Source organism: Oncorhynchus nerka, linkage group LG18, assembly GCF_034236695.1.
Source record: "Oncorhynchus nerka isolate Pitt River linkage group LG18, Oner_Uvic_2.0, whole genome shotgun sequence".
NCBI lineage: Eukaryota > Metazoa > Chordata > Actinopteri > Salmoniformes > Salmonidae > Oncorhynchus > Oncorhynchus nerka.
In genome coordinates this window covers 74,278,707-74,301,588 of record NC_088413.1, presented here as the reverse complement: position 1 = coordinate 74,301,588, position 22,882 = coordinate 74,278,707, and the positions used below count along the sequence as shown (strand labels likewise).

Sequence of the window (22,882 nt, the reverse complement as noted above, 5' to 3'; positions counted from 1 at the left end):
TCTATGCCTTGGGGGTGGCTGCAGTGCCTTGCTGTCGGATGCCAAGCAGTTGCCATACTAAGCGGTGATGCAGCCAGTCAAGATCCTCTCAATGGTGCAGCTGTAGAACTTTTTGAGGTTCTGAGGGGTCATGCCAAATCTGTTCAGCTTCCTGAGGAGGAAGAGGCCTTGTAATGCCTTCTTCGTGACTGTGTTGGTGTCTGTGGACCATGTTCATTCCTTAGTGATGTGGACACCGAGGAACGAAGCTCTCGACAAGCTCCACTGGAGCCCCATCATTATGGATCAGGCCGTGCTCGGACTTCCTGTAGTCCATGATCAGATCCGTTGTCTTGTTGACATTGAGGGAGAAGTTGTTGTCCAGGCACCACACTGCCAGGTCACTGACCTCCTCCCTGTAGGCTGTCTCATTGTCGTCGGTGATCAGGCCTACCACCATCGTGTCGTCAGCAAACTTAATGATGTGTTGGAGTCATGCGCGACCACACATTTGTGGGTGAACATGGAGTACACCTCTGAGGGGCAACCCGTGTTGAGGGACAGCGTGGCGGATATGTTGTTGCCTCCCCTCGCTACCTGGGGGCTGCCCATCAGGAAGTCCTGAGCTTACTGGTGAGCTTGGAGGGTACTATGGTGTTGAACGCTGAGCCATAGTCAATGAACAGCATTCTCACATAGGTGTTACTCTTGTCCAGGGGAGAGGGCCGTGTGGAGTGCAATAGAGCTTGCTTCATCTGTGGATCTGTTGGGGAGGTATGTGAATTTGAGTGGGTCCAGGGTGTCCGAGATGATGGTGTTGATGTGAGCCATTTCAAAGCATTTCTTGGCTACAGATCTGATTGTTATGGGGCGGAAGTCATTTAGACAGGTTACCTTGGTGTTTTTGGGTACAGGAACTATGGTGGTCTGCTTGAAACATGTAGTTATTACAGACTCGGTCAGGGAGAGGTTGAAAATGTCAGTGAAGAGACTTGGCAGGCAGTCAGTGCATACTCTGATATGTGTGAATCCAATCAGTTTTCCACATTGATTCAAAACGGGGACTGTGAAGCAACACAAACATTGGCACAGACACATGCATACACACATACACGATAACATACGCACTATACATACACATGCATTTAGTACCCCCTCTCTCTCTGTCTCTCTGTCTCTCTGTCCCCCCCCCTCTCTCTTCCTCTCTCTCAAGTGATAAAATTGGATACCAGTTATGAAAACATGGGCATGGCAAGCAGGGGAGGGTCAGGTATCAGTGACTCAAGAAGTCTTATTGTTGGTGTATAAGCCAAAAGGATGACACGTCTGGTAGGAAAACAAACAAGCACTGTTGAAATGCCCCAATGCGTCAACATCCCAATGGATAAAATACACCAACAAATATTCACAGAAGTATAAAGAAACTATAGTATTAAACCTAAAAAAATGAAGTACCTTTGGTCACTTTCAAGAATAAGGCTGAATATGCAAATATTGCAAATGTTAACATAGAGTTAGGTTTTTTCCCAGATTGTTTTTTCAGAATGTCTAAAATGCTATAGATGTTGCAATCTTCATTTGTCTTGGTTAATATTTTACCATATTTTCCCCGTAACATCTGGTCTATGATCTGTTTTGATACTTGGGTACTAGAGTACTAGGAGTAAATGGTTAGACTAGGTTAGGGAGAGCTGATCATAAATCAGTTGTTTGGATCAGAAAGTATTGTGGTCGGTGCTTTTGATCATAACCCGTGGAAAATCAACTCGAGCCAATCAGCGTGCGGGGCGGTAGGGGTGTTGTCTTAATGACAGTGATCTGATTGGGCTACATGCTTGGTTAAAAGGGGCTTTGAATCTCACGGGATACAGTCAGAAATAGAGACAGCGTGCGGAAGGAAGAAGACAGCTGGTGGGGGGTAGCTAGGTAGTGAACTGTGGGAGCGCCTCAATTCAATAATCAAATCATACACATTAAGCTACTTAGCGATCTGTCTTATTCCCGAGCTCACCTGGGTACTGTCATCAACAGCCCTTCGCAAACTCGCTTTTATTCAAGAGGAGACGAGAACGAGCTACTTTACGTTACTGTATCTAGCAATTCAGCTATCCTTTAACGTTACAGATGCAGCCATCAAACTACAGGTCGAAACTGATAGTTAACTAAAGTATTCGTCTAGTTTGAAGCAATAAAGATTGTAGCTAGCTGTTGCACCAAGCCAGACCTTTGAATTAGCCCCGTGTGCTACGGAGAAATACAGACTTATTGAGAGCTAGCTTTTGACTAATTCAAAGACTCCTTGAGGGAATGGACTTTACATTGGACTTTGCAGCAGGATGCATAGGAGGTAAGTTAATTAACGTTTGTTAGAAAGCATACCCGTGGATAGATTGCTTCAATGCTTGCTACGTGGCAGCACGGAGTAATGTTTGCAAAATGCATCAGTTTGGAAACGCTTTGAATAAATGATTCATGAGTTTGGCTAGCAAAGCTAGTTAGCCAAATGCAGAAGTGTGCCTAGTGATGGCGCAAGTTTGCCCCCCAATTAACATTTCATGAATGGAAAATTACAGAGTACTGTTTATTGTCTAGTACAATTTCTTGCCGCTATTGTTGTGAATTCCTATTAATTGTTTTTCTGGCTAAACCTGTTTTCTTAGAATCACAAAATATATCTTTGTGCAACTTTATACTCGCAGCCAGACAATTCCATTCATTCCAAACCATGTGCTGCGAGTGTTAAAAATGGGCAGTCCCTCTCGAGCACCAATTACATTAGCGACATACAAATTCAACTTCACATAGTCAAAAATGGTGACTATAACGAGCGAACTTGGTACATTCTTCAGATTTATCAGGATACACAGAATTCCCCCTAAACTAAACCAGGTGTAGTTTTAACCCTTGGGCGTTGTGAAATTGGACCTCTGTAGCATTTTACCGGTTAATTTGATTTTTACTACATTGTTAAAATTCTTATCCACAGAAAGTCAATTCTTAACATCCTATCAATATGTTTGAAATAAATTCCCTAAACCCTAATCTATGGATTTCACATGACTGGGCAGCGGTGGGTGGGCCTATGCCCTCCAATAGGCAGCCAGGCCAACTCACTAGGGAGCCCGGCCCAGCCAATCAGAATTAGCTTTATTACAGACAAATACTCCTCAGAACCCCAATTTGAGCTTTTTAGCCGTTTTTTTGAGAAGACCAAGTGGGGTGAAGGCAGAGTTTGAGAATAAGAACCTTCTCCTTCTGAAGGCAAATAAATGAACTTGTGCTCATCTAAGGATGACTACTCCTAAATGATGCATCATGGGTGAATACATTTTTATTTAAAAACTGGAGTGTTTACAGGAACTTAGTGTTACCAAAATGAGATGTCCAGAAACTGTTTGTACATAAATATTAAAGTAACACTTGAACTAGTATACCATTTTTTAAAAATTATTTCTGGACAAACTACAGCAACATATTTTGTTTTATTCAAATAAGTTAGGTTTTTCTGAAGTAAAATTACCCGCGAATTGAGTCTGGATGAATTTGGGGGAAAATGTAAAATAATTCAGGCAAAAGTATTTAAAAAATGGACTTTAAAAATGTAAAATTGTATTGGTTGCATATGAAATTGTGCAGGTGCAGTGAAATGCTTGTTTGTACACCACACACAGAAGGAAAATTGATTTTTGCAGATGCATCATGGGTTTTGTAACTCATGTTTTAAAACGGGTTTCATGAGAATCACATGAATGCACCACTGGTTCACTCACTCAAACACCAAGCCAGAACACATACAAGTGCCCCTAACCTGAAACGGCCCTAGTTAAGGTTTTATCCTGTGATGTACAGGTGGTGTCACACAGTATTGCGTTTTCTTCTCGCTAACAATGTCAAGGACACATGTTCAGTACAGTGAACAGCTGATGGGCAGTCCAGAGAAGACTGTTTGTTCTTGTGTAATGCACTTGATATTCAAACATGCACCCACCACCACTGAACGTGTAATAACTTGCATCAGGTCTAGGCTCAAAGACTTGAGTATTAAAGTGTCTCAATGCTGTTTACTGTACCTATACTTGTACTTAGTTACCATTCTTTCTTCAAGTTTGTAATTGTTTCACATAGCTTTAGACCACATTACATATCAACCTCCTCCAACAAGTGCTGATTAATTGTTCATCTTTGTCACTTCCAGGTGCTGCCGGTGTCTTGGTCGGGCATCCTTTTGACACTGTAAAGGTGGGTTTGTTTTATCTGGTTGGCAAGTGCCTGGCACGTGTCATTTTTAGAAATCGCAATGGAATGTAATTCCTATTTAGCTACTGTGGGGTTTATCAAGGCTCCTCAAAAGGGCACATTTGAATATAGATTAGATGACCCAAAGTGTTTGATAAAGTATGAAATATTCATGCTCTCTCCCAATCAAAATGTTTCAGAACTGCATTTCTCAGCTATTACTTACATATAGCAAACTGCACTTTTTTTCCCCAGACCACACACACACACACACACACACACGTGTGGGTATTTTTCCTGGTTTTCTGACCTAGTCATATCTACACACTGCTGTTTAAAATGTAGAGCACATAACATTCTTAACCCAGTGTCTTACTGCAACACAATCTCCTCCTGGAACGGAACAGACATCTCCTAGTTAGCTCATGAACCAGAGATGGAGCTGTTGTCTCTGTATGGCATGTTGGCAGTGCATGTTGAAGCTTGCTGAGCAACAGTATGTGCACACAACAAACAATTAACTTATCTAGAAGCATGACAGGTTTCTGTCTGTTATAGTTGACATTTCAAGATATGCCCTTTTTTTTTTGTATGAGTGAGTGTATAGCCTTAAGCTCAGCTGACCCCTACACTCATCATATGCATTACCCAAATATAGTTTTGATTAACACCTAAGCCACATGATATGTTGGAGCTGTGACAGCATAGGTCATTGGAAAGCTCTGTGAATAAACAGTCAAGTTATACACTTCATTGGGTCATGGACTCTACAAGGTGTCAAGTTCTACAGGGATTCTGACCCATGTTGAGTCCAATGCTTCCCACAGTTGTCAGGATGTCTGTCTGGGTGGTGGACCATTCTTAATACACACAGGAAACTTGGGATTACGGTATGTAACCCCGGTTCTTTGAAGGAGATGAGGGAGACCTCTCACTATGGGACACGCCTTCTTTACGGGTCATTGGTTGAAGCCTTATTCAATCACACCAATCAGAGCTTTGTGGGTGTATGCCCTGTGTGTCTAACACCCTGCACTACTCTGGTTTCCTCATTCTAAGAACTACCTCTTACACAAGTCAGAGAACATAATATTCACAGTGCCCCGTATGTGGCAATTCCTCTAGTGGAATGTTCTCAGAGACTGCAATCCCCAACAACTGTACGCCTTGGCGATAGCCTCCAATGGGAGAGGTGTTTGGACAAAGCAGGGTTGGCAAAGCAAACAGTTGGTCATAGTTTCAGAATGGCCTAGTCCTGTCCATGTAGATGCGCTGGGCGCGACACCGGACACAATGTGTTAAGGTGCCGCTGCTCTGGAGAAGAACACGGCGGAAGGTGGAAGAGGTCAGTGGCTTGAATGACCCTTAGAAATTAATGCAACGTTAGGACGTGTCATATCCTTGAAGTAGTTGGGGGGGGGGGGGGGGAACTGAGTGCATGAAGGATGGACCGAGCATTCGTGAAGGTCGCTAGCGGGCTTGGCCAAGGCGAGAAACGGGGCTGACGTATGTCACCGTTGGCCTATTGTCTGACCTGACAAGGACATGTTGGCCCTGTAGGAATGGACAAAAGTTTGAAGTTTGAAGGGATTGAAGTGCCGATAGACACTTTGCTGAGAGAAGCACGTACCTGTGGATAGACTAGTTCAAGCAGAGTGAGGTCACCCACAGCTGGATAGTTGAGTTAAGGAGACCAAGCAGAACCACTACAATCATGGAGCCCAGGAAGCTTCAGACACATCTAGTATGTGGCTGATGTTGCAGTGCAAAACAGGCAATGGTGAGGGCTGGGGAGGCTGGCTCCTGTGCTACACCTATGCTATGTGTAAACAAACGTGTGACTTGAAGCAGGACTCCAGAGGAGACTATGGTCGTTGAGGTCAGAGGAGTTCTGCCAGCTTATCGAGGCCCTGTGCCTTGCGCTAGGTGTGCTGATTCTTCCCAACAGATGGCGCCAAGGGGGTATCCACTGCTAATTGCTTGGAGTGATGCCCGAGGCACCGCGTTGCTGGTGACCGGACTGTCTGTCCCAGGGTCGGAGCTGCAGGAGAAGGCTGAGACTTCTTGGGGATCCTCCAGTTCTGTGAGGGAGGACTCCTAGTGACGACCTGGGTGAATGTGGGCTTCTGGGGATTCAGGGCTGGCTTCTGGGGATTCAGGGCTTGCTTCTGTGGTAACAGAGCCCAGCGCCTCACTCTCGTTTTCTTAGAATTTAACCTGGCCTGGTGGGATCGATCTGTCCATTCAGGTAGGGCAGCGCATTTGATTGCCTTCGAAGAAAGGTCAGTTATTGACTCCTGCCCTACCTCTTCAGCCTGGCTGGGTAGCACAAACTGAGCAGAGGATAAATTCTTCTGTGGTGTAATCCATCTGCTGGTCAAAGGGTGCTGCCTAATGTGGCAAGAGACATGCCGTCGTCCTCACATCCGGATTCGTCGGCATTAATGTCCACCCCCTGGTAAAAGTGGGGAATTCTCCGAATCAGCCTGAAGCGCAGACTGAGGGGATGCCTAAAGTAGCTTCTCCCTCTGGGACTTCGTTGTCAACTGAGTTGTCCTCGTGCAGGTATGAGGCCTGGGCAATACTTTCCATGTACTTCATGTCTAAGGACACGAGTCCAGCTGAGCTCAATGCACACAACTAGCGGGGTCGATGGGAGCCTCCATAGCGTCCCGGACGTGTAATGCCTGCAGTTGCCAGGGTGAGCGTTGCTAGGCTTTTGCTGCTTTTTCTCCCCTTTCCCTGACTACTTGGCCGGTAAGCCTGTTGGACATTGCGTTTCGACAGGACGGACAAAAGCAAATGGAATTACCGGGGGGCTAGCTAGCCACTCCACGCGCTGCTCCTACAATGGGAATTTGGGAGAGACACTGGGTAATGTGAGTTTGAGCCAGGTAAGCAGAAACGGACTGCTTTATTTAGCAGGGTGGTGAGAAATAAATGCCGTCTTTAAACTTTCAGTGTAGTGAATTAGCTGGCTTTCTTAACCTGAGTTTAGATAGCCAGCTAGCCGAGGCGTTGCGTGGGATACAAAGTGCTGACTCGGTCTATAAACCAAGTAACTTGAGGTAGAACGAACAGCTGGGTTATCTTTCACAGGGGAATGAAAAAAAGGTGCTTCAATGTGTTACGGAGTCTAGTTGATAGGTAATCGACTAGCCGGACTGTTCCCCGGACTCGAGTTGTAGCCATTCGTACAATGCACAAACAAGGCAATTGAACCTAACATTGGTGTCTGTCGTTATTCCTTTATCTAACATATCATACTGAAACATGGTATCAGAAGTGGCTCGGATAACACACGTTTGTTATTTTTGTAGCTAAGTACAGTATAGGCGCAGTTACGTTCCATATGCGAACACACGCCGTTTCCTACTCACAACACTGATGAACTCGTTGTTAGCTGCCTAGCTAGCATCACTACCTACGTCGATGACTGAAGGCAAAGAAATCTCATATTCCATTGCTATGGCAGCGAACATTCCGCCACCAAATCCCATGGTTCTCACAGGGGACTGGAATACTAATTGGGACAACTTCAGGGATGAATTCGAGGACTATGCGCTGGCGACCGGTCTACATGAGAAACCCAACGAGGTACAAGCAGCAACTCTGAGGAGTTTAATGGGCAGCGAATGCAGGCATATCTACCGGCACAATCTCACCCTCACAGTACGTCAACAGTGTGATGCAAAGGCTATATTGGATGCATTGGAGAATTACTTCAAACCCGCCAGAAACGTAATTTATGAGCGGTTCGTTTTCGGAAGCTGTAAACAGGAAGAGGGTGAGTCAGTACACAACTTTGTAACCCGTTTGAGAGAGAAATCCGCCACTTGTGAATACGGGGGATTGAAAGATGAATTGATTCGTGACAAAATAGTGCTGGGAATTGCAAATGAGGATACACGCCGGCGTCTACTGAGAGAGAGAGACTTAACATTAGTAACTGCCATTGAAATGTGCCGCACTGCTGAAGTCACTGACATGAGAATGAGAGCAATAGAAATCGAAACCCCACGCTCCGACGTTGATACCGTTCACGCTGTTGCTAGGCAGACATTCAGACTAAATCAATCGAGGCAGAGCAATTCACCACGAACGGTGAACACAGAGAGCCCCGTAGCATGTAAATACTGTGGGAATACACACACGTGGCAAAGAGCACTGCCCTGCCTACGGAAAACCATGCAGAGCTTGTGGAACTAATAATCATTTTGCAAAAGTGTGTCTCAAAAGCAAAAGAAGGGTGAGTGAGGGCAAGATTCACTGTGTTGATGTCATTCAATGTTCAGAGCTGAAAAGTGAAAGTGACATTTACATGCATGAATCCATTGGGGCTGTACACTCAAGAGGGAAGAAATGGTTTGTGACACTACGATTACACAACAAGCAACAACAATGTCAACTGGATTCTGGTGCTACATGCAACGTAATGAGCTACAAAGACAAAATCAATCTGGCACCTGACACACATCTATTGCCCAGCGATACTAGACTAAAGCTGTACTCAGGAGAGCTAATGAGCTCTATGGGCACCTTTGAGACCGAATGTGTTATTCGGGGACGCAAACACAAGCTGGAGTTTGAGATTGTAAAAACCAGTCAACATCCTCTCCTCTCAGGCTCTACATGCGAACGCCTGGGACTGATGCAGTTCACTGTACCAAATGACCTGCACATTGTGGATCATGTCCAGCATGGACCCCTGTCCAAAGAACAACTACTTAGCAGATATGACGATGTATTCAACATGCCCATTGAATCAGTGCCTGGGGAGGTACACTTTGAAGTGGATGAGAGCATCACTCCAGTCCAGTGTGCTCCTCGCAATGTGCCCATTGCAATGAAAGTGGCTGTGAAGGCCCAGCTGGACAAGTATGAGGCCGATGGCCACATGACATCTGTGACTGAACCAACTGACTGGATCAGCAATATGGTCATAGTGAAAAAACCAGAGAAGCTGAGGGTCTGTATCGACCCAAAGCATTTGAACCAAGCACTGAAACGATCCCACTACATCATGCCGACACTAGAGGATGTCCTCTATAAGCTTCCCAAGGCCAGGATTTTCACCTTGGTGGATGCCCGAGATGCATTCCTTCAATGCAAGCTGGATGAAGAAAGCAGCCTCATGACTACCTTCTGGACCCCCTGGGGTCGGAAACGCTGGCTCAAGCTCCCGTTTGGTGTCTCGGTGGCGTCTGAGATATACCAACGTAAGCAGCACGAGTTACTGGCTGGGCTCAAGGGCATTGAACCCATCGCAGATGATGTCCTGATCGTAGGCTGTGGTGACACAGACGAAGAAGCAGTACGCGACCACGATGTGAAGCTCCTGGCACTGATGGAGCGCTGCCGATCAGTTAAGCTTCGCCTTGGCCTGAAGAAGCTGCAGTTCAAGGTGAAAGACTTCCATGGCCACATTCTCTCGGCAAAAGGCCTGAAGCCAGACCCAGACAAGGTCAGAGCGATCCTCGACATGCCAAACCCGTCTGATGCAAAAGGAGTACAGCGTCTCATCGGCTTTGCAAAGTTCATGCCACACCTATCAGCAGTCTGTGAGCCTCTGCGCCGGTTGCTGGACAAAGATACACCATGGCACTGGCTACCCAAGCACGAGGCCGCAGTGCAGAAGATGAAATCTCTGGCTTCATCCATGCCAGCGTTGCGCTACTACGACGTCATGAAGCCTGTCACAATCCAGAGCGACTCCAGCCAAAGGGGACTTGGATGCTGCCTTATGCAGGAAGGCCAGCCCGTTGCGTTTGCCTCGAGAGCGCTCACCCCCACCGAACAAAACTATGCACAAATTGAGAAAGAGTGCCTCAGCATCGTCTTCTCCTGCCAGCGATTCCATCACTACTTATATGGGCGAGACCTGGTCATCGCTGAAACTGACCACAAACCACTCATTGCCATATTCAGTAAACCTCTCCTCAACGCGCCCAAGAGGCTTCAAAGCATGCTCCTGACTCTGCAAAACTACAGCCTGAAGGTCATTTACAAGCCAGGACCAGAGATGTACATCAGCGACACACTGAGCAGGGCAACAACACAATGTACAGGCAGAGGCACTGTCTATCAGCGGCAGGCCATCTGTTCGCTACAGCAGGAACAACAAGATGTTCAACAGATCAATCAGGCAGACTACTTAAACGTCACAGATCACCGCCTAGCCCAGATAAGGCAACACACTGACAAGGACGAACGCCTACAGTCACTGAAGTCCATGGCTCTCGCAGGTTGGCCATACCTGAAAGAGGAGACACCTTTCACAGTGAGAGAATACTGGACCTTTCGAGATGAGATCAGCGTGCAAAATGGCATCTTGTTCAGAGGTCAGAAGGTCATTATTCCCAAATCACTACGTCCAGAGATGCTTACTCGCATACACTCCAGTCACGTTGGAGGTGATGCATGCTACCGCCAGGCTCGTGAAACATTATACTGGCCAAACATGCAAGCAGAAATTAAAGACTTTGTCAGCAACTGTACCACATGCAATGAGTACGCTCATGAACAGAAAAAGGAAACCATGATGTCACACGAACTGCCCACAAGGGCCTGGCAAATCGTCAGCATGGACTTATTCAGCCACAGACAAAAGGACTATCTTCTCATCATTGATCACTACTCTGACTTTTGGGAAATTGAACTGCTCCCTGACTTGTCTGCAGAGACGGTCATAAAGCGCTGCAAGGCGCAGTTTGCAAGGCAAGGTCAGCCTGACAAGGTAATCACGGACAATGGCCCACAATTCACTGCGCAGTTCAAGCGTTTCGCCTCAGAATGGGAGTTTGACCACGTGACCTCCTCTCCAAGACACCCAAAAGCAAATGGCAAGGCAGAATCAGCTGTCAAGATTGCAAAAAACCTGTTAAGCAGGGCCTTGCGCGACAGCAACGACCCATGGAAAGCGATCTTACAGTGGAGGAACACACCCACTGAAAACATGGACAGCAGCCCAGCACAACGCCTTCTGTCCAGACGTCTGAAGACTACCATCCCCGTAGCTAACAAGCTACTTGAGCCCTGCGTCATGGTTGGCGTCACGGACAAACTGCGTCACAGAAAGCAGCTCGCTAAGTGCTTCTACGACCGGACTGCTCGGGACCTACCAGAGCTGGAGGTGGGTGAAACGATAAGGATGAAACCGCTGCCGGGAGACCACACAGGACTTTGGAGGCTGGGCACATGCCTGCAGAGAGTTGCACCACGTTCTTACCTGGTGGATGTTGGTGGCTCCCTCTATCGTCGCAATCGGGTGATCTGCGCGTAGCAGAGCAGACAAACCAGAACACGCCATTCACTCACCTAGATGAGCTGGATCACAGTCCAGGCCTAAGGGTAAGGGGTGCAGAATTGAGACATGGGCCAACCGAAGGTGAGGCTTCTACCCCACCAAGCTCTCCAGCTCGTGCCCCTAATCCTACCCCTGTCAGAGCCAATACTTACTCACGGGTGGGTCGGCTGTGCAAGCCACCGGACAGGACAGGCTTACTCTGTAAGCAAGGGACTGTTAACTTGCCCTCGGTTAATTAAAATCTATATTTGTTCTTCAATAATTAAATTGAAAGTAAAAAAGGAAGATGACAACTGAAGTAAAAAAGAAATGTAATGCTTTTCTATTGTTATGACCTGACTGTTAAGAATTTAATGTTATGCCTTTATGTTTGCACTTTCTATTGAAAAGGATGATGTTACGGAGTCTAGTTGATAGGTAATCGACTAGCCGGACTGTTCCCCGGACTCGAGTTGTAGCCATTCGTACAATGCACAAACAAGGCTATTGAACCTAACATTGGTGTCTGTCGTTATTCCTTTATCTAACATATCATACTGAAACACAATGGTGGGGTAACACACTGAAGAAACAAACGCTCATGCTAGCCAAACAAACCGAATGGGGCTTTAGCCCAGAGATTGCTAGCTAAAACACCAGTGGTGCGGTTAGCCCACTAGCTAGCCAAGATACACGAAAGTTCAGCTAGCTAACTCCGAAAGTGGGAACCGACAGAGCTAGAGACCCCGGGTAGAAGTAGCTAAAATTTGTGGGAACCTGCTATTAGCAGGACGCTAAAGCAGTGCAGCTAGCGATGCCAATTGTGTGTATGCCAGGCAACCGGTGTACAGTATCTAGCCGATGACAAAAAGTGCTGCTAACTGAGGTAACTTCACTCTGTAAAGTGAAGCTGAAGTTAGCAGTATTCCTGAAAAATAGAAAACAAGCCACTCAATGCTATGTGTTGGGGTAGTAACCCACACTGAAAGGAACTGTTAAGTTGAGAGCTAGTTTACTGAATAAAGCTGCTTATCGGGCTAGTAACCAGATGGACTCGAGGCTAAGAATGAGGAAACCAGTGCAGTGTGTTATAAGACACTCGGGGCGTACACACACTGCTCTGATTGGCCTGTTAGGCGGGATTGAATAAAGCTTCAAATAATGACCCGCAAAAGGGGCCGTGTCGCAGTTCTTGACACAAACTGGTGTGCCTGGCACCTACTACCATACCCCGTTCAAAGGCACTTAAATATTTTGTCTTGCGCATTCACCCTCTGATGTCTCAATTATCTCAAGGCTTAAAAATGATTCTTTAACCTGTCTCCTCCCCTTTTAACAACGGATCATAGCTTTCACCTGGTCAGGTTGTTTTGTACCCTCAAGTGTATCTGCAGGTGTTTTTCTGTTTTTTTCGTCTCACATTTTAGGGGTTTGCATTTTTGAATGCTATGGATCCCCCTGTATACAAGATTCTACTTCCAACCTGCCGGTAAACCTATATAATTTAAGGCAGTGTGCAAGGTATTTTTTAAAGTACATTTCTAGTAAAGTTATACCAATCATGGCAATACAGTTTGCATGAGAGGCTATTTTGAGCCTAATAATCAGGTTTAATTGTTTAATGATGCAATTTACGAGGTTTATACTGAAATGTTTATCTTCTCATACGATTAGTCTTCTAAAAGCTGTAATTTTCAGACACTGAATCTTGAAATATTTTTTGCTGTGTACTCGTAATAATCTCTAAGCGTACAAGTTACAACACATGTATCAGGATATTTGTACTTGATATTTTGACAATTTGAGTCAAACTTTTTTATTAAAAAAATAAATAAATAATATTCTGAGTACAAACATGTGGAGGGACACTGTTTGTTTTATCCCTGAACAGGGAGGGCTGTCTTTAACAGCATAAGTGTCACTGTGTTTTAGATGAGGGATATACAACCTCTGCACGGATTTGACCTAGCTAGTAAGTACGGTCTAGGTCTTTTTCTCCCCTGTGTTTTGTTTTTGTGTTGTGAAAAAAAAAATCTTTCAGACTTTTAAATAAGTAGCACAAAATACTTAAACATAATTTGTCACCCAAATCTACTCTTATATTGTAGTACATTAGTCTTTTGTTGTGTATATTCTCTTTTCCTATGCCTTTTATGTGTGATTGTCTTTATTGTTATTAAATGTGGCGATATTGCCTTCTGAGCTTTTTCGCTAACATTGAAGATTCCATTTTCAGGTACGACTCCAAGTTCAGAGTGTGGACAGACCTCTGTACCGCGGCACATATCATTGCTTCCAGTCTATCGTAAGGCAAGAGTCGGTGAGTACGACCGCTACCGTTACGGAATCAAGTCAGAAACTGTTGACATTGCGTTTTAGAATTGTTGGCTTTATAAAAGCATGTTTCACTCCATCAGCAACAAGCTGAGAAGCTGCAGCATCTCTAGCGTTGTCTGACAAGTGATGTTCCGCTCAAAATAGTCTAGGTATGTTGTGCACGTGTTATACATGGAATAAATGAAGACGAATGAAAATAGACCTATAAGCATGATGGTCAACTGTGTTGACGTTGACTGATATTTCCATCAATGAATTAAGTGGTATTTTCGCAATGGGATTTTTTTTTTTTATCCCGGACAATTTGGCCAGCAATTGTTTAAAAAAAATCGTCTGTTCATATCATTTATTTTGGTCAAAAGCCGGCAATTACCGGCTAACGGAAACCCTGGTGTGTGGGTAGTCACCAGTGGTGAAATCCTTTCATTCAAATTGATTGATGTGTTTTGGGAGGTAGTTGGCACTGCAGCCCATGAGGCATTGCCATGTGCTCTGTGCAGTGCCAACTGCTGTTGTACCATTGGTTAGAACAGGGCTCTACTCAGAAGGGTTTCTCATTAGTCTTGTGCTTCAATCATAGAGAATGATAGTGGCCAAAAGGCTGTTTTTAACATGGGCAGCTCCATTGAGGGCTTCCACCATTTTAAAGTTGTCAACTGGGTGGGAATTCCTATGGGTTGTAAACCTCAATGGTGCTGCTAATGCTGGCACAGACGCTATAATGGCACATACTGTATGTAAAGATGAGTCCTCTATCTATCTCTATGGCTTCAATACAGAGGTCAGTCTAGCAGAGAGCCTATTGGCCAGTCTGGGGGGGAGGAGGTTGGGAAAGACATATCAGTAGCTAAGGTCAATCGGGGTGTTACGCTTGCTGCGTGGCTAAATTAAGAGAACCACCTTGTCACTTTAGCCGGTTAAGTATTATGTTAAGGCTGTCAGTATTATAGTGAAATAGCAGCTTAGTATTTTGGCCTTATAGTATTGCCTTATGAAGAGTATGTCCTTAAGCAACATTTTGTTGTGGTGAAAGTGTGATTTGGCTGTGGCAAACTACTACTGTGTGTTTGTGCCAAGTTCTTCAGCTTCATTCAACTTAAATTACCATGTTACGTCTCTCGCTCTGTCTGTCTCTCGCTCTGTCTGTCTCTCTGTCTGTCCACAGATGACGGGTCTGTACAAAGGCATTGGCTCCCCCATGATGGGTCTGACCTTCATCAACGCCATCGTGTTCGGTGTCCAGGGCAACGCCATGCGCAGGCTGGGCCATGACACGCCGCTCAACCAGTTCCTGGCCGGGGCGTCGGCGGGCGCGTTGCAGAGCGTCATTTGCTGCCCCATGGAGCTGGCCAAGACGCGCATGCAGCTGCAGGGGTTGGGTGAGAGGAAGTCCAAGCAGAAGCTGTACAAGAACTCTCTGGACTGCCTGGTGCGCATCTACCGGAAGGAGGGCTTCCGCGGTATCAACCGGGGTATGGTGACCACGCTAGTCCGCGAGACACCAGGTTTCGGGATCTACTTCCTGACCTACGATGTACTGACACGCTCTCTGGGCTGCGAACCCGATGACCCCTACATGATCCTCAAGTTGCTGTTTGCCGGAGGCATGTCTGGCATCACCTCGTGGCTCTCCACCTACCCTGTTGACGTCATAAAGTCCCGGCTCCAGGCGGACGGCGTGGGCGGCCACAACAAGTACAATGGCATCGCTGACTGTGTGCGTCAGAGCCTGAAGCGGGAGGGCTGGCGGGTGTTCACGCACGGCCTCACCTCCACGCTGCTCCGGGCGTTCCCCGTCAACGCCACAACCTTCGCCACCGTGACTCTGTTCCTCATGTACATGCGAGACGATGAGGGCGCCGTCAATGACTGCGAGCCCCAGCCTGCCCACTCCTCTCTCACTGTGAGCCCACAGCAGGGCCAGCCCTCAAGCTTGTGAATGGGAGAAGGTGGTGTTTCTGCTCTGGTGACCCTTATTGGGTTGGAAGTGGTCCCACAATGCACCAGCTAATAAGCTGATGTGACTTGACCGCTCAACGTCAGCTTCACGAAGGCTATTTTTACAAGATGTATGTATGTTCAGATGGTAAACCGCGCTTGTAAATACTTGTCCCATTTTGACCCCTGGTTTTTACAGAGTACACTTTTTAAAATTTTATATAACTTAGTATTTTTGAGAAGTAATTTGGGAAAGAAACTAGCAGTGAAAAAGCACACATGTCTGACCTAGTCATCCCTTATGCATGTACAGTGGGGCAAAAAAGTATTTAGTCAGCCACCAATTGTGCAAGTTCTCCCACTTAAAAAGATGAGGCCTGTAATTTTCATCGTAGGTACACTTCAACTATGAGAGACAAAATGAGAAATTCAGAAAATCACATTGTAGGATTTTTAATGAATTTATTTGCAAATTATGGTGGAAAATAAGTATTTGGTCAATAACAACAGTTTATCTCAATAATTTGTTATATGCCCTTTGTTGGCAATGACAGAGTTCAAATGTTTTCTGTAAGTCTTCACAAGGTTTTCACACACTGTTGCTGGTATTTTGGCCCATTCCTCCATGCAGATCTCCTCTAGAGCAGTGTTTTGGGACTGTTGCTGGGCAACACGGACTTTCAACTCCCTCCAAAGATTTTCTATGGGGTTGAGATCTGGAGACTGGCTAGGCCACTCCAGGACCTTGAAATGCTTCTTACGAAGCCACTCCTTCATTGCCCGGGCGGTGTGTTTGGGATCATTGTCATGCTGAAAGACCCAGCCACATTTCATCTTCAATGCCCTTGCTGATGGTAGGCTTTGTCACTTTGGTCCCAGCTCTCTGCAGGTCATTCACTAGGTCCCCCTGTGTGGCTCTGGGATTTTTGCTCACCGTTCTTGTGATCATTTTGACCCCACGGGGTGAGATCTTGCGTGGAGCCCCAGATCGAGGGAGATTATCAGTGGTCTTGTATGTCTTCCATTTCCTAATCATTGCTCCCACAGTTGATTTCTTCAAACCAAGCTGCTTACCTATTGCAGATTCAGTCTTCCCAGCCTGGTGCAGGTCTACAATTTTGTTTCTGGTGTCCTTTGACAGCTCTTTGGTCTTGGCCATAGTGGAGTTTGGAGTGTGACTGTTGTGGACAGATGTCTTTAATACTGATAACAAGTTCAAACAGGTGCCATTAATACAGGTAACGAGTGGAGGACAGAGGAGCCTGGTCTGTGAGCCAGAAATCTTGCTGGTTTGTAGGTGACCAAATACTTATTTTCCACCATTTGCAAATAAATTCATTAAAAATCCTCCAATGAGATTTTCTCATTTTGTCTGTCATCGTTGAAGTGTACCTATGATAAATGACAGGCCTCATCTTTTTTAAATATACAGCTGAGTATATTTCTATGTCTGAAGGGCTTGTGGTAATGACTGGAGTGGAATCTGTGTAGAGTAGTATCAAACGCATGGTTTCCAGGCGTTTGACACTGTTCCATTTGTTCCGTTCCGGCCATTTATGAGACGTTTTCCCCTCAGCAGCCTCCACTGGTCTGAAGGTATGTACATATACTCTACTGTACATGAAGCTTTCCTATTAAAATACTCATTTAGTAGAGTCCTAGCCAGGGATTCCAAACTAAGGGTCTATTCACACAGCTTGAGGGGGGGGGACTCATCCAGAAAGGAAGCCATTTCATTGGTTCTAATCAATGATTCTGCCGGCTAGGACCAATGAAATTACTTCCTTGCATGGATTTTTACGGCGAGCAGTGTGAATGCACCCATAGGTGAAGATTCTCTCGACTAACTTTTAATTTTTTTTTAAATCTCCCCTGTTGGAATGCCACTGGATATTTCAGAGTCTGGTGTGAGGTCTGCATTACCTGGTTCCTGATTTTAAATTACTCTTGGCTGAATTTATACAGGTAGCCCAATTCTGATCTTTTGCCCAATTATTGGTGAAAGAGCTGATCTGTTTGTTCAAAATACCAGTTGTTGCCAAATAGATCAGAATTGGGCTGCCTTCATTCTTCTAGATAATCCTAAAGTTAAACAGTCATGATTTTCAACTCCGTCTTGTCTCAGACCTTGTAAAGGTGACACATTATTTCTCATTTTACTGAAAGATTCAGCATTAAATGAAATATTTGCTCATGTGTGCTGAAATGACTGCATGAAATGTCATGAGCGAAGTGCAGAGCAAAAATGATAATTGTTTTGATTAAAACATGTTTTGTTAGTACAATAGAATTGTACTTTATTTGAGGTGGCATAGTCCCTAGCAGTATAAATCTACAGCCTGATTGTTACATTTTGGGCAAAGGCGGTAAAATTTTTACAAACAAACATGATATTGACTATACATCTCATGATTTTTATTTTATAAATTTTTCTACAAGTATGATATGTATGTGTAAAGTAGTCTCTTGAATATTGCGTCTTTTCACGTACAGACCTTGACTTGAATTGCAACCATGTGGTTCACAAGAACGTGTTACTTAACTAGTTTCTATATGATGGACGACATTGCTTGTACAGAGACGTGTTACTCATGATGTATTTATACTGTGAATTTGGGTCCGTGCTTTCGCTCCCTCGTCTTGTTTCTTTTATAGCACCTAGACATTCGAGGGCAACTCGAATAAATGGAATGCTGCTTCCTTTCTGTTTTACTGTGATGTAATACGACCAATCGGAGCTAGATATTTGGTCAGAAGAGCACAAGTGCTAGACTCTTAATTTGTACGTGTCATATTTGTTCTGTATCGGTCGTAATGTCTTTCAACCAAAGCAATATGTGGAAAAAACATGTCAGAATAAAACAAATAATATCATGAGTCTTTGTTGTGTCTTTTCAAGCCACGGTAACAGTAGTATTGTCTGTATTTATGCCTAAGGCCAGGATTCAATACGATCGCAATTTTAAGGTCATTTACGATTTTGAGCTGGCATGCAGCGATGGGTCGACTGAACAAGGTGAAAAAAGGTGAGTTGTCAATAACGCGATCGTAATGTATGTAAGGCTAAGCCTGATGCTGTGTTTCATAACCTCCTAGTAAATGGCAGCATACGGACTGGGAAAAATCAACATGAACGTTCCTCCCAACTGGTAATTACCAGTGGGGAAACTGGTCTTATCCCGAGCCCCTACTCCTCCCACATGCTGACCTCTGCTAAAGAAATGCCCTTAAAAGCAGAAACAAAATATTATTCACAAATCTTTTAATATAGTTTTGGAGCACCATTTATTTGTTTGAGCGTGATAGCTGTACTTTTACTTTATGGTTGACAGTTTGTTTGCCAATTGGCTTTCTCAACGTGTTTTAAAGCATTTGAAGCCACACAACTCGTTGCTCGTAGATTACAGCCCAGTCAAAGCTCTTTTCTGTTCCATGCACCCCAATGGTGGAAACAGCTTCCCACAGAAGCTAGGAAATCATTCAGTCTGGAAAAACTCACCTACAGTGGGGAGAACAAGTATTTGATACACTGACGATTTTGAGTGTATGGACAGGTGTCTTTTATACAGATAACGAGTTCAAACAGGTGCAGTTAACAGGTAATGAGTGGAGAACAGGAGGGCTTCTTAAAGAAAAACTAACAGGTCTGTGAGAGCCAGAATTCTTACTGGTTGGTAGGTGATCAAATACTTATGTCATGCAATAAAATGCAAATTACTTAATCATACAATGTGATTTTCTGGATTTTTGTTTTACATTCTGATTCTCACAGTTTAAGTGTACCTATGATAAAAAATTACAGACCTCTACATGCTTTGTAAGTAGGAAAACCAGCAGTGTATCAAATACTTGTTCTCCCCCACTATATTGTGATATGTGGTTGTCCCACCTAGCTACATTTTTTTTTTTAAGATGAATGCCTTAAACTAAGTCGTTCTGGATTACAGCGTCTGCTAAATGTGATACCTTGTTGATCAGTGCATATCAGTATCCAGCTACCATATGTTAAGTCATAGTATATGTACCCCTCAAACTGAAGAGGACAGGCACGGCTCTAGAACAAGGCAAAACAAGGAAATGATTAATGAAATGCTCCTGTAATGCTGGTTTGGTTTTGAGAAAGGAGTCGTGTGTGTGTGTGTGTGTGTGTACGTGGATAGGGCTTTGTTACCATCAAGTCGAAGTACAATCCCTTTCTCAAACACAGCACTGTTATATTCAGACCGTGACAGAGTTATGGGCTATATCAATCCATAGTGCATGCTCGTTTCCAGAGTCATCTTATGCAATGTGATTGTGTACTTATATGCAATTGTTATAAAGACTGGAATGCAGTCGACCAATGACGTGTCCTAGAGTCACTTCTTGTGGTGACTTCGTGTGGTTGACAGACTACTAATCTCTCTTGCCAGACTCCTGGAATTCCACCCCCAGAGTGTGGGAAAGACAGCAGCTGTGCAAAGACACTACAGACAAGGTTGAACAAAGAGGATATGAATCTAACACTAAGAAATCTAGGAGTATGAACTTCATTTTGTGTACTTATATCTGTCAATGTGTTTTGACTGAATCATGTCAAATACTTTTGTGAATTTGTTTTGGAATAAAGCAATTTAGTTATAGAAAAATTGTGCATTTTTATTCCTGCAATCGAAACCATATATTTGACCTCTACAAAATATGAACACAAAAATACAACTTTTATTTGAACAGAAATGGTAATAACTTCAATAGTTCAACAAAACAAACGCAGTGACACATTGCACTCCCAATGTGCATCCACCATACTGTACATTCACCTTAGTGTCCGTCAAGTCTTATTTCGATGTGCAATAAATATTTACAGTAAGGCTGGGCCTTGTTCATTAGGGAACACAACTGAAAACATTTTGCAATCGGGAATAAAAATGACTTTCTTATTGGGCAAGTCCAGGTAATCACGCCCTGTTTCAGTCTGTTTTATTCCATTTGGTGCCACAATTGCAGGCCATGATGCCGTTAGAGGTCCCGTTTGAGGGAAATTGTCCTTCGGGGTCAGTTGTAGGATCATCTCACTCTCCCCAAATCCTAACCAGTAACCATTAGGGAAGAAAAAGGACAAAACTGACCTTAGATCAGTGCCAATGGGGAACTAGGCAGTGATGGCTGGCTAAAGGCTGCACTTCCTGGCTGTGTTGGTGTAACAGGAGTAGCGTAGGCAGTGGTAGATCTCCTCGGCTCTGGGGCAGCACACATACGCCCCCTTTTGGAGAGCCACGACATAGATACAATTCGAGGGGATGGCAGTGTTCCTTGACATAGCTACAAGTCGAGGAGAGGGGCAGTGTTCCTCGACCGAGCTACAAGTAGAGGGGAGGGGCAATGTTCCTCGACGGAGCTACAAGTCGAGGGGAGGGGCAGTGTTCCTCGACCGAGCTACAAGTAGAGGGGAGGGGCAGTGTTCCTCGACCGAGCTACAAGTAGAGGGGAGGGGCAGTGTTCCTCGACCGAGCTACAGGTAGAGGAGGGGCAGTGTTCCTCGACGGAGCTACAAGTAGAGGAGGGGCAGTGTTCCTCGACCGAGCTACAAGTAGAGGGGAGGGGCAGTGTTCCTCGACCGAGCTACAAGTAGAGGGGAGGGGCAGTGTTCCTCGACCGAACTACAAGTAGAGGGGAGGGGCAATGTTCCCTGACCGAGCTACAAGTAGAGGAGGGGCAGTGTTCCTCGACCGAGCTACAAGTAGAGGAGAGGGGCAGTGTTCCCCCACCGAGCTACAAGTAGAGGAGAGGGGCAGTGTTCCTCCACCGAGCTACAGGTAGAGGGGCAGTGTTCTTCAACGGAGCTACATGTTGAGGGGAGGGGCAGTGTTCCTCGACCGAGCTACAAGTAGAGGGGAGGGGCAATGTTCCTCGACGGAGCTACAAGTCGAGGGGAGGGGCAGTGTTCCTCGACCGAGCTACAAGTAGAGGGGAGGGGCAGTGTTCCTCGATGGACCTACAAGTCGAGGGAGGGGCAGTGTTCCTCGACCGAGCTACAAGTAGAGGGAGGGGCAGTGTTCCTCGACGGACCTACAAGTCGAGGGAGGGGCAGTGTTCCTCGACCGAGCTACAAGTAGAGGGGAGGGGCAATGTTCCTCGACGGACCTACAAGTCGAGGGAGGGGCAGTGTTCCTCAAGTAGAGGGAGGGGCACCGAGCTACAAGTCAAGTCGAGGGGAGGGGCAGTGTTCCTCGACATAGCTACAATTCGAGGGGAGGGGCAGTGTTCCTCGACCAAGTTACAAGTAGAGGAGGGGCAATGTTCCTCGACCGAGCTACAAGTAGAGGGGCAGTGTTCCTCGACCAAGTTACAAGTAGAGGGGAGGGGCAGTGTTCCTCGACCGAGTTACAAGTAGAGGAGGGGCAGTGTTGCTCGACCGAGCTACAAGTAGAGGAGGGGCAGTGTTCCTCGACCGAGCTACAAGTAGAGGGGAGGGGCAGTGTTCCTCGACCGAGCTACAAGTAGAGGGGAGGGGCAATGTTCCCTGACCGAGCTACAAGTAGAGGGGAGGGGCAGTGTTCCTCGACCGAGCTACAAGTAGAGGGGAGGGGCAGTGTTCCTCGACCGAGCTACAAATAGAGGAGGGGCAATGTTCCTCGACCGAGGGAGCTACGGACCTACAAGTCGAGGGGAGGGGAGGGGCAATGTTCCTCGACAAGTCGAGGGGAGTGCTACAAGTACAAGTAGGGGAGAGAGGGGCAGTGTTCCTCGACCGAGCTACAAGTAGAGGAGAGGGGCAGTGTTCCTCCACCGAGCTAGGTAGGGGAGGGGCAGTTAGAGTAGAGAGGGGCAGTGTTCCTCCACCGAGCTACAAGTAGAGGGAGGGGCAGTGTTCCTCACCGAGCTACAAGTAGAGGAGGGGCAGTGTTCCTCGACGGAGCTACAAGTAGAGGGGAGGGGCAGTGTTCCTCGACCGAGCTACAAGTAGAGGGAGGGGCAATGTTCCTCGACGGACCTACAAGTAGAGGGGAGGGGCAATGTTCCTCGACGGACCTACAAGTCGAGGGGAGGGGCAGTGTTCCTCGACCGAGCTACAAGTAGAGGGGAGGGGCAATGTTCCTCGACGGACCTACAAGTCGAGGGGGGGCA

At 45.8% G+C, this 22,882-nt stretch overlaps 1 protein-coding gene across 2 annotated transcripts; it reads left to right on the top strand.

Annotated features, from left to right (window-relative positions):
• Positions 1-1,836: 1,836 nt before the first annotated feature.
• LOC115146439 (mitochondrial basic amino acids transporter) lies at positions 1,837-18,652 on the top strand. 2 transcript variants are annotated; one of them, XM_029688508.2, is made up of 4 exons: positions 1,837-2,326; positions 4,175-4,218; positions 13,737-13,820; positions 15,003-18,652. In XM_029688508.2, the coding sequence occupies exons 1-4, from the start codon at positions 2,287-2,289 to the stop codon at positions 15,774-15,776; spliced, it is 942 nt and encodes a 313-aa protein (XP_029544368.1). In that variant the 5' UTR covers positions 1,837-2,286; the 3' UTR covers positions 15,777-18,652. The 2 variants fall into 2 exon arrangements, 1 of the variants encoding a protein (XP_029544368.1); XR_010459799.1 differs by lacking the exons at positions 1,837-2,326; positions 4,175-4,218; positions 15,003-18,652 and adding an exon at positions 5,646-13,472 and having other exon boundaries at positions 13,737-13,824.
• Positions 18,653-22,882: the final 4,230 nt, after the last annotated feature.